The following is a 12,141-nucleotide window of genomic DNA, read 5'->3' as shown; positions in this document are numbered from 1 at the left end:
AAGGTTCTCCAGTCTCTGCTGACAGCCTCTCCACACTTACCCAAGCCCGAGGCGTGCTCCTCACCACCAGCAGGGCTTCCACACCAGTAAAGGGTAGAATGCATCTGATCTGCACTCCGGTGACACCATCTGGCTCTTCCCAGCACAGGCGAGAGAGCTGCTACCTGTGAGCCTTTCCCAAGTGCTTCCTGCCAATTTGGCACTGGGGTCCGCCTAACCGTGGCCTTCCGAACCACCAATCACGTGTTTGGCAAGCCCTGCTCCAGCCACCCAGAGTGCTGGTGCTGGGACAGAGGGGAAGGGGCAGAAGCTCTGCCCGAATGCAGCTTGTTTTCAAGGGCAGCGGGCAGGAGGAGAAGAGCCAGGCCTGGTGTCGGATGGGGCGGGCGGGATAGGGAGGGTACCGAGAGTAGGCACAGAACCTGCCCCCAGAACCCACTGAGTGGATGGGGGGAGGGGGGCAGTCCCAGAACTGCATTCTCGAGGAAACAGTCACATAATGGTGGCCCCTGCTCAGTAAAATCTGATTCATAACCAAATCAGTGAACTGTTTATTGAAAACATTCCAGTGCCCACGACGGTGGCTGGACTTGAACATTCCAGCACCTACTGCCATCCCTGAAATAACTTGTGTGGTGAACTTAATGAAATATACTTAGTCTCGGACTAGTTTCTTCGGGGGAAAAGAACACACTTATGGTTGTTTTATTTAGTATTCTGCACATTTATTTTAAGCACCAAAAAAGGTAAACTTGCGAAGAGCTTTGCAAACTGGGGTCCAAGAACCTGGCTCATGCAGAATACTGAAACAAGGCTTCCCCGACCAGTGACACTACCTGCAGCCTGACCCAGGTGTCAGGGCCAGAGCCCCAGAATGGTAGTGGGTGCATGACCACAAGCTCCAAACCGAAGCCGGACGCCGGGTTACGCAGCTACTGGCATGCTGGCGAGTGGTCCCTCAGTCCCCAGATTCATGGGGACTCAACTAACGCAATCCACGTGAAAGTAACTTCCCATTAAAAAAATAATCTGTTGCACAAACTCTATTTTTAAATACGCAAACCTAGAATCAAAATGGAAAAGTAATGGCTTTCAGAACTACTCACTCATGGGGCGCCTGGGTGGCTCAGCTGGCTAAGTGTACAGCTCTTGATTTCAGCTTAGTCTTGAACTCAGCGTCACTGGATAGAGCCCCACATCAGGCTCCACGCTGAGCGGGTAACCCTGCTTGAGGTTCGCTCTCCCCCTCTGCTTCTCTGCCCCAACTCATTCTCACTCACTCTCTCTCAAAAAATAAATAAATAAATAACTGCTCACTCACTATTCCCTGAGTGTAAATCAGGTATCTGCTTTAAGAAATTAAAAAAGGCTGCTCACTGTTAGATCCAACCCTACGGAGAAACCAAAAAATCCTATCCATTTTAACGAGCTGATGCCATTTCTACACACTGTAGCGTGGGGTCTGTAAACTGTCACTAAAGGACCAAGTAATAAATAGTTTAAGCACCATGGGCCATATTCTTCTTTCCCCCTGGGTGCCTCTTGGTTGGTTTATTTACTTTTACAAATGTTTCAAAATGCAGTGACTCTTCCAGCTCATGGACAGTCACAGCCCGAGCAGGGCAGGCACTGCTGGACCCAGTCTCCCCTTTGACATTTCTCATGCCAATGCCTGCACATTACAGTTTTCGGCCTTCCCTCTAGAGACTCGCTGTAACTGTTCCAGTCCTGTGGAAACAGTGTATTTACTTTACTGGAAGGAATCCGGGTTTTGTCTCTAGGTCTCTGTCCCCATCCTAGAGGGAGCTTTGGTCGGCGAGCACACCTGAGGAGAGCGCAGAGCGTGAGCTGCACAGCTCCGAGCCTGCAAAGTGCGGGCAGGAGACACACTGCCCCTGGGGTGTCCTCACGGGTGTGTGTGTGTGTGTGTGTGTGTGTGTGGTGTGTGCGCACGGACGCGCATGCATGCCTGTGTGTCACTGCCTCTCCAGCTAAACCTGACCCTGCACATGGCACAGGAAGCTTCTGCATCTGGAACATTCTGGAACAAGATCAGACTGCATCGCTCCCTGGTGCATGGCGGGCGCCTGCCCAAGCTGGAGGGCACGCCAGGGCACAGGGCCCAGTGCCCAGACAGCACAAACACACTCTGTGGCCAGTGTTTCTCAGAACTAACGAGCAGCCAGAACCCCTGACGGGGCTGTAGAGGGCGTGGAGGTCAACAGGTTCCTGCAGTTCCTTCTGTCGGGATGTGAATCCATTCCAACCTCCAGAGGTTGTCCGAGGACTCCTCCTTGTCCCCACATCCCGTCAGAGGCCGGAACCCCAACTCTGTCAGAGCATGTCTACAGTAGCCATCCCCCTGCCCCAACAAGGCCTCTTTCTTCCCTGGACTGCAAGGAAGACGCACAGAACAGCTGACCTGCCCCCCTGCCATGCTACGCGGTTACAGGGCACGTGGTTTTAGACAGTTCCCCCACATGCCCCCCATGCCCCCCACACCAGTCCAGGCCCACTCCCCGCGCCCCCAGCCCCGGGGAGAGACAAGAGCATGCTGCGAGCCCTTCGGGTCTGTGCCCCCCTCCCCCACTCTCTCCACGCCATCCACTACTCAAGCAGCCCTCAAAGAGCAAGTGCTGTTTTCTTCTTTTGTCCCTGATGTTATTTTTTAAAAATAAGTAAGACAGCTTTGAAAAAATGGGTCTCGGGAAAAGGGTAACAAATGCCGGCCACACATGCTGCTCCACGGGGCCGTGTGAGCAGAACACAGGCCTCTGCTGCCTACTCATCACACTTCATATTCCGCCCAGACTAGACCCTCCCTCAGAGTCTCCCAACACACCGACTCCAGGAAGCCACCCAGGATGCATGGAACACGACACTGAAGTCAACTCTGGCTTTTACTTCTGGCCTGGGTCAGTCACCAGAGAATTCACGTGGATGCTATGAAACCGTCATCCGCAGGATCAGTGGTAGATCTGCATGGTCTACCCATGTGCAAGCACGCACACGCACATACAGGACTGGGCGAGCCTTCTCATCCAGTGAGACTGGAACGGCTAGTACCTGCAGACGTCCTGCCCTCAGGCTGGAGACAGGGGACTCCTGCACAGTCACAGACCCGGGCACTGTCATTTGACCAAGGATTCTCCCATGTAGTTTTGCCACTTGGCCTATTTCACCTCTGCTAACTTTGACCTCCCTCATCACCAAGTCCTGGTCCTCGGAGTCCATGACCCCAAAGGAGAGTTGGCACTTGGGAGTTCTCGGTCCAGTAAGCATGGTCTCCCGGGAGGTAACATTTTCTGCAGACAATGTCAACCGCTGCATCTCTCATCAGCCATACCTGCCAGGTGAGCTCCATCCATTCAAATGATACCCAGCCTCCTCCGGAATGTCAGTCTCTCCACCTTGACCCACAGCCACACAGTAACCCATGCCTTCCTCCCTGCACCCTCCCCTCTGCACCAGGCATGGTGTGCCCCTCACCCTCTCCTCTCTTCACCCCAAGGCTGGCCTCAGCCCAGTATTTCTTCCTTTCTGTGCTGCCTTCCACAGAAAACCTCTCACCTAGCGAAGGCATGGTCACATGCATCTGAGGTCTCCCACGTCCTAGAACCAGTAAAGCAGCCTGAGCAGGAGGAAGGGGTGGTGAGTTAAGACAACAGTGGGGAGGGAGATGCAGAAAAAGTTTTGTGAACTGATACTTTCAGATCCAAACAAATGCATAACATTCCGAAGTTTGCTGTCCTTGAAAATCAAGAAGGAAAACATGCCTGAGAAGTCCAAGGTCCACAGCCAAAGCAGGGCAGTGGAAGCCAGAGTGATTTGGTGGCAGCAGCACAGGGGTGAGTTCAAACGGTACCCGGGGCACTGCCAGGGCGGGTCCTCAGGGCATAAGGCCAGACAGCGGGTCTGAGTGTCACGGAAGAGCTCTGCATCACGAGCCCCCGTCAGTGACGATACAGAAGAGCACGGGACCGCAGCCAGGCAACCAGACGGATGTCTGATCTTCTGCTGGAGCTACAGAAATGGTCAACTCTCCTCCCCATTTCCCGGGAACACTAAGGATCACCAATGAAATGCCTGCCACCAAGTGAGGAGATCTCGCTGAGCAGAAAGCCCACTGAGGCAAGAAATGGGAGAGACCATTCCTCGGGAGCTTACGTGGATCAGCAAGTCTTCCTAGATGAAATCCTTCCTCTTAGCTGCTCCCCACACACGAGTTACATAAATCCCTGCTTTTCTACGTAAACTCCTTGAAGGCGGACACCTACAGTCTAGGCTGACACACTGCATGTGTACCCTGTGGCTTCCAGGTCAGAAGCCAGATCCGAGCAGACCGCTGCAGGGCCAGTGGTAGACGGCTCTCCTGCCATTCAGACTGCCTGAGACGGGAGCCAGCTGCCAACAAAATGACAGAATCAAGGCCAGACACAGGGACAGATGCAGCAACGGACCAGGGGACTCTCCAATGACCACTTTTCCATTTGCAATACAGAGGTCGCACAATTGAAGCTCTAAAACACACCTTTGGTATTAAAACTTCTCCAGGAAAAAGTGACCTATAATTGCAAAGGTGAAACTTTCTGGACCCTCATCTCCTTTTTCCTATTAAAGAAATGGTTTTGTAGCAATGTGTGATGTCCCGAGAGGTCTTGGGAAAGCAACAGCTGTGTCAACACCGTGCTATTTGGGGGCTCTGCATCACATGGCCAGAGGGAGCATTTGTGGGCTGCAGGGGGAACCTGGCGCTCTTCCTGGCAGAAGCCAGCAAGCCCTCCTCCGAGTGCTCACTGTCTCCTTTGGCCAGGTGTGAATCACGGCCTTGAACTTGAGTTATCTCAACAGAAGGTTATTCTCTTTTCTGGAAGGTACCCGGTTCACAGTACGCCCTCAGTTTCTTGTTGACCTAATTGTAACAACATGGGAAGATGTGTTCTGAGTTCCAAACGACCAACTCAAAAACACATTTTGTCCTGCCAGCTCTGTCAACGCCAAAAACATGACGACCTCCTCATTCTTACTTTACAGCCTTCTTTTCCTTGTTCAAAACAAAGCAGAACGCGCTCTTTCATGGTTTCTTTGTGGCTCTAGGGATAGTTTCAGGATCCCTCCCCTATTCTGGGCAGTATCACCTGGCCCTCTACGTGGCTTACGTACGAGAGGACAGAGTGAAGAGCAGGGGGAAGGAAGCGAGAGGTCAGTGACGTTCCATGGCCAGAGACGGATTTGAAAGGATCAGAGAACGTGAAAAAGACCAGACTTGTGCCTGATCTATTAAACCAAACTACCAGCAGGCTGCTCGTAACCTCAAGGTTTACAGATAATCCTCATTAAAAAATTATCATGTACTCATAATCACTCAGTTACAAGTAACATGGCAAAATTGTGTTAAAATACTTAAAAGGCTGGATTTCAAAACTACTCAACTTTTATTAGAGTTTACAGATTTTTTTTCATCAGGACTTTAAACAGCACAAGAGGACGTGTTTAGAAGTAAGCCCTAACATCTGTTGAGCAGTGGTAGCTGACAAAAAATTTTTTTAAGTTTATTTGATTTGGAAAGGGTTTCAGGGGCTGACAGCTCAAATGCACTTCATGTGTCCCAAAAAATATGGCTAAGTGTTTACCACATGGTTTGTTTCTAAGCAACTAAGCAAACATTCATTAAAAAAAATATTTCAGACCCATGTGCTCCTGAGAACCACCTCCCACCCCAAGACAGACGCATCTGCTGGGAAACCGCTGCTGGCGGTGCCGACGGCAAGACCAGGGGAGGGATGGCAGCCTGCAGGGACCTCACTGCCAGCAGGCCCTTGCTCCTGCCAGGAGCCATGACCACAGAACTCTCCACCCACAAGGGACAGGGGCAGCCAGGAACGGGGCAGCCTGGCACCTTTCTCCCCATTTTGTCCCCACAGTTCCTTGGAAAATTAGCTAAGAGCAGTTAGTTTTATAAACACAGGAGAAAAGGTCTGTGGACATTCTTAAGCTCACCACCACTGACTTTAAAATCTTCCCCTCAATCCACGGGACATTGGAGTCTCATCCTGGGGAGCCCCTGGGCCCTTGCCCTGCACTACCACCATGGCAGCTACCCGGTGTGAGCTCCTCCAGGCTCTAGATTCTTCGCCCGAGCTCTCTGCACAGTTCAGCAAGGCCCACGAGAGAGAAGAGGAAGAACAGAGGGATGTCACAGAGACAGGGTCTCGGGGCACTGACCCCGTTCTAAAGCTCGAAGTCTCTCGACAACACCACAGTCCATCACCTCCCAGTCCTCAAGGAGCACCACGGCTCAGGGCAGGTGTCCATCATGTTCCCGCAGAGACTGGACATCCGTGTTTCCTTTCTTTTCTCTTTTTCTTGATTTTGAGGGGGACAGAGTGAAAACCCAAGAGGGGGGCACGGTGGGAGGGTGCACCGTGAATGTGAAGCGTGGACGTGAGGTGGACACTCAGACAACATGGTCAAAATCGTTCACAATTCTAATGAGCGCCAATAACAAGGCATGGATCGCGCTGCTTCTCCTTACAGACAGTGAGTGACAGCTGTGAAATCCCCATCAAAGGTGTGATGGTCACAGGCAAGCTCATCTCCTCTCTGCAGAGCTCCAGGACACCAGCAGTGAGCACCTCCAGCGACAGTAGGGCAGCTCACGGTCTGTCCCAACCCCCCCACCGCAGGGAGCGGACAACCATGCCAGGTGCAGCTTCTGCTTCAAAACCAGGTGTGCATCACACATGGAGCAGCGCTGGTGGGGGGATTCCCTCCCGTGACAGAGAAGTTCGAGTCCTCGCCCCTAACACCTGTGATGTGTCCTCCTCTGGAAACAGGGTCTTTGCAGAGGTGACAAAGATGAGGTCAGACGAGACCAGGGTGGGCCCTACATCCAGGGACCACCAGCCCCATAAGAAGAGTGCCATCGGACACGGACACAAGGCCATTGGAAGAACACCGCGTGAGAACAGACCAGTGGTCAGAGCGTCCAAGAGGAATGCACCTGGTCAACACCGTCCTGCAGGGCTTCAGGTCTCCAGCACGGTGACAGCATGCTGTCTGTGGTCACGTGCTATGACAGCCCTAGAACTGACACGCATGCACACACACACACACACACAGAATTGAATGGGTATTTGCACAGAAATTTCATTCCTCAGATGACTTGGACGGAATCACTGGCTCCCCTCTGAGTTACCCACTTTTGCATTGCTCATTTACTCATTAAAAAACACACATAATATTTAAATCCATCCCTCATTTAAACTGCACCTTTAAAATCACTGAAATCGTGTTTGTCAACCCTCTGCTACAGGAGTATCCGTGAGAACCTATCAGCCGTTTCAAACACAGCAGCTGTTCTCCTCGGAGACCCAGCTACAACCCATCTGATGAAAAGTACATTCGGCCAAAAGTCCGGGTCATCCCGCACTGGTTTCTGCAGAAGAGAGAACTCTCCTGCAAAGAGAAAGCTGTCCCCACCGAAAAAGGCCAGCAATGTGAAGGTCGCACGGCGGCGGGTCAGAGTGGCACTAAAGGACATTTGCATGCTAAGGAAATCAAGACAACCCTGAGAGGACAGGAGAGCTCCAGTGAGCCATGCACACTGGCTGATTTCACGGCCACCCGCAGCAGCAAGCTGGTGCCTGAAGTCACTGCCACGCGCGGCTGGGGGCAGCCAGCAGGTCACTCCAACAGCTGCTGGAGGGAAGGAGGATGAGTTAGAAGAAGTGAAGGGCCGCACAGCTTGCAGGACGGGCCCTCCCCCCAGGGTGGCACTGGAGACATCCATCCTCAGCTTGCTGCCCCCTAACCTGACCCTCTGTCTCGCAGGTACTCACAGGTGGGGCTGAGCTGTGATCAGCTTCTCGTGCCGCCCGCATGGGCACACAAACCTGGGCAGAGATTTGGTATACTCCAAATCCAGAACATTCTGGATGGAAGGCTTCTCAATGAAGTAAGCATATCTAATACGTCAATGTCATTCACATTCGACAACAACCAAGATCACTTTTTCCAGCTGCAGGATCCCTGGCAGAGTTCCAGTTCCAGAAAGAACTCCAGTGTGGCCAGACAGTGAGAAAGCGAGGCTTCCGTCATTCATGGCCTTTCTGAAACAAACGGATTCTCCTGCTGCTACGAGACTCGCCCAGGCCAGGGGACAGGAAGTGGGAGTCAGTGCCCCGGCCTCCCAACGAGGCAAGGACGTGGCCACCTGCCTGGTTCCAGGAAGGCAGGCGTGGACAGCCCCTGGGAAGCAAAGATTCTAGAGGAGGGGGTATGGGGTTCCCAAACACACAGCGGCACCTGCCCAGTTCCTTCTGCAGCCAGAGGCCCCGATGCACGTCTACTCAGGCTCACCTGGGGGCCCTACTCTGACCTGAGTCACACATGAGAGGACAGGCAGGTGGCCTGTCCTTGAAAGTAGAGAGAAAAGATCATGGATGGTCTTTCCCCTGATCCAGGACACATTGGGCACAAGCCCCACTGTGGGGAATGAGACTTTTTGCAGATGAGGAAAGGGATGTCCTTTGGTGTGCTCATGCATGCTTCTACTCTGTAAAATGGTGTATTTTTAAAACTGTATGCACTGCCATGAAATTTCAATAGAGTAAAATGTGTTAAACAATCAAAGAAGGGGGGTTCATCAGAGACCACCGTTTGAGTCATTCCACTAAGTATAATTTTTATCTGAAGTATGAACATTCAAGAAAAATGCCTTCATGCGCATCAAAATATAAGGGTCCCTTGAAAAGAAGCCACAGCCCCAAATGTGATGGAACAGACCCAAAACAGCACATGGGAAACCAGCAAAAGCCACATAACAACAACACAGCGCCGCGTGGGGCAGAACCAGCGTCCATGACTCGGGGGCTCCCACGCTGACTACACTGGACGCCGAACTGAGCACAGGAGGAGCCCAAGCACTGGCAGAAAACCAGGGGCCCAGACCCTGTCACCAGCGACCCCCAAGAATGCGTGCAGATTCACTCCAAGAGGCGATCGTGGGAGGTCAGGTTAGCCCGTCCCTCAACAGCTGGCCTCATCAATAATCCCTAACCCCAACAAAGACGCAGAAAGCCCAAGAAAAGAGCTCAGGCCCCCTCAGTGGAATCCAAAGGACTATGGCTAAAATCCACGCTCAGACACCGAGGAACAGACGCAACACCAGCACAGCCCAGGCACAGGTCCCAGAGAAGACGTCAGAAAGACCCAGGACTACCTCTCCCCCAACCCCTGTCCAGATGGTACTTTCCCTAGCATCTGTATACATTCTCCGTCCATCAGATACGCGGGCTTCTCTTCAACTCCCAGCTAGAAGCCTGTGTGTCTGAACTCCCTACACCTTCATGTCCATGTGGATAACGAAAAAGCGGACCTTTCCCTGAGGTGACCACCACGAGGCGTTGAGGGCAGGGTTGCAAGACCCTGCAGAATGACGGCCGAGCCCCCAGAGAGCCCCAGAACGCCAGCCTTCCGTGCTCTTCGGAATGGTTACACGGTCTCCAGGACAAGAGTTAAATACTAGAACAGGTGTTACAGGGAACATGAGAAGCTACTCAGGACTGTTTCTAAGAACACATCTAAGGGACAAAACAGGGTGAAATGTGTAACTTAAACAAAAGGATAAAATGAAACAGAATCAATGGCACACAGAACGAGGAGGGAAGGAACACTACAGTGCCAAGTCGAGCCTGTCCTCTCTCTTCAAACAAGACAAGCGCTGCCATGAAGGAAACGTATAGTTACCTGCATCCATATCTGCAAAGAATGGAACAGCCAGTAAGAAAAAGAAGGAACCAGAAATTCAGTGTCTCAGAGTTGGATTGTAAAAGGTTACATGGAGAGAAAATATCATTCAGAAAGCCGCCTGTGAACTCTACATTGATTAAAGACACAGGGACTGTGTGGCTTCCTACCGCTACCATAATTTCACTTAAAGCAAAAAACAAAATATGAATATGTTAACTGAAGAAGCAAAACCCTAATGGCAAAAGAAATCTCTTACTCTCATGCAAAATGATTCTTACATGTTCATAATACAATATATGGGGGGATGTACTCAAACATGTGGTGGTCATGTGAGAGGCTCTGATCCAGGACCACGTAACAGTACATACAAGTTACGGAAAAACTCAATACCCAGATCAGAGGAATGTCCGAGCAGTATTTAAAGGGGGCGACACCGGACTGACATTTGAAACGCCAGGACTATTACATAAGAAATAAATTCAACAGCATTTCAAGACTCTACTCTACCATTCTAAATGCCAAAGTAAGTATAATCGGTTAGCTAAAAACACTATGGAAAAAACAACATACCTAAGGATCTTTACTGCTTGGCATTTTACTCTTTTTCGACATGTGATGATGCATCATCGTCACGATTCAGAGTATGCTACGGGAAAATCTAATAAACTAAACGCTCTGGAGCTTGAGACAGCCTGGCAGACAGCATACCTTCGGGAGACTCCTCCTGGACATACGTGCCGGTCAGATATCGGTGCACCAGGGCCGACTTGCCGCTGGCCAAATTACCCACGATGCCCTGAAACACAGAATCGGACGACCGTTCATTATCCTTCTGTCACTCTACTCGTCAATCTGCAAACAGAGAGAAGTGAGCATGTACAGTAAGTCAAAGCCTGACCACACCCAAGCATCGGCAGGAAGTACCAAACCTGGCTCGTCAAACTCTCCTGAAGTCAAAGGGGTTCCTGAGCCCAGCTGCCTGCCTCCTGTCCTCACCAGTCTCGCAGGCTCTGAGCACGTCAGTGCCGTCTGAGCACACGCTGGTTGTGGTCCTGCTGGCACCGTGGGCAGAGGCACCACCGGCAGTGCGCACGGTGAGTCAGCCCATCGACACTGACCGCACACCCTCACCATCCTGAGCGAGGTCCATGGGGGTTCCATGGGGCCCGGTGCAGTCTGGACTCCTATAGGAATGAGAAGGGTGTTCTGGTATGTTCCACCGAGACTACGGCATTGGTCCCAGAGCCCAGAGAGAGATCAACTAAAAAGAGCCATATGGAAGATGAACCATGGGGGCTGCAGGGGCTGGAAGTGGGGCTGGGAGCAGGGTGCGGAGGACAGGGAGAAGCTTGCTTCTCTGGAACGTGGGTCCGGGCGGGGGGACCAGGACACAGGGCAGGGAGGGGCCCGCAGTGGAGGCGGCAAAGGTGTCTGGACTGGGTTAAAATGAGCAAGGAGGACCAAGGCTCCAGCCAGAACCAGTCGCATCTTACTCCCACTGGGCAGTGTCCCCTGTGCAGCGCCTTCTTCAGGAAAAGCTCTCTTACCACAGCCTGACCCGTGGACCTGAGGGCGGCTGGACCCTCCCAGCCGGGGACCCTTGAAAACCTTCCTTCGCCTATGCCAGGGACCTCACTTCCTCCACCTCCTCTGCAAGCCGCCCAGGGAGAACCCCCTTCTGTATATTTACCTTTCCCTTCCCCACCAGAACTTTCCTCTCTGCATTCAAGATGCCCAAATCAATTCTGTAAGAAAAACAAAACAAGAGCCCTGCCTCTGGACGCAAGTCCCCTCCTATGAAAGCCAGGTCCCCTTCCCAGCAGAGCCAGGCTCTCAGCCATGCTCGTGCCCTCCCAGGCCTGCCCTCGACCCCTAAGATCTCAAGTGTTGAGCCAAGGGCTGCAAGGACGCTGCCCCTGAGGTCAGCAAGGACCACGTTTCTTGGAGCACTGGCCTTTCTCTTGCTCCTGACCCAGCCCACCACCAGAAGCTGGAGGTGAGCTGTGCTTTCTTCAAACTTTCTGCTCTGGGCTTCCTCCCTGAACTTCCTCTTGGCCTACACAGGATCCTTGCAGATCTCCTAGCTTCTTCTAGATGCCTGACCCCCAGTGTGCCAGGCCACATCCCTCCAACCCCCAGTAAGCTACTGATCCCAAATCTCACTCTCCAGCCGCTACCAGGAGAACCACTAAGTTCTCCGCATGCACCCCACACCATCTCTGCTGGTACTCAGACCCCACCATGCCCAGACTTCATCACTTCCCCCAGTTTGTTCATCCATCTCTGGGGCCACACCCCACCCTGCCTCTCAAACCAGAAACATGGAAGTCATCCCATCCCTTTCCGGCCATTGAGCCCCTGTACTTGGGAGTACTTTCCTCGTACTCC

General features: G+C 52.3%; 1 protein-coding gene across 6 annotated transcripts in view; it reads right to left on the bottom strand.

Annotated features, from left to right (window-relative positions):
• AGAP1 (ArfGAP with GTPase domain, ankyrin repeat and PH domain 1) overlaps window positions 1-12,141 on the bottom strand; it is a 515,463-nt gene that overhangs the window by 327,285 nt on the left and 176,037 nt on the right. For 4 of the 6 annotated variants that reach the window (XM_044241902.1, XM_044241903.1, XM_044241904.1 and 1 more), the window contains exon 3: window positions 10,462-10,549. In XM_044241902.1, coding sequence (XP_044097837.1) covers window positions 10,462-10,549 — 88 coding nt within the window. Of the gene's footprint in view, window positions 1-9,750; window positions 9,763-10,323; window positions 10,352-10,461; window positions 10,550-12,141 lie in introns of those variants that run through there. The other 2 variants (XM_044241900.1, XM_044241905.1) reach the window with 2 other exon arrangements.

Source organism: Neovison vison, chromosome 3 (assembly GCF_020171115.1).
Source record: "Neovison vison isolate M4711 chromosome 3, ASM_NN_V1, whole genome shotgun sequence".
Classification (NCBI taxonomy): Eukaryota; Metazoa; Chordata; class Mammalia; order Carnivora; family Mustelidae; genus Neogale; species Neogale vison.
Note: the sequence above shows the minus strand (reverse complement) of the source record. Positions and strands in the feature narration are given on the sequence as shown.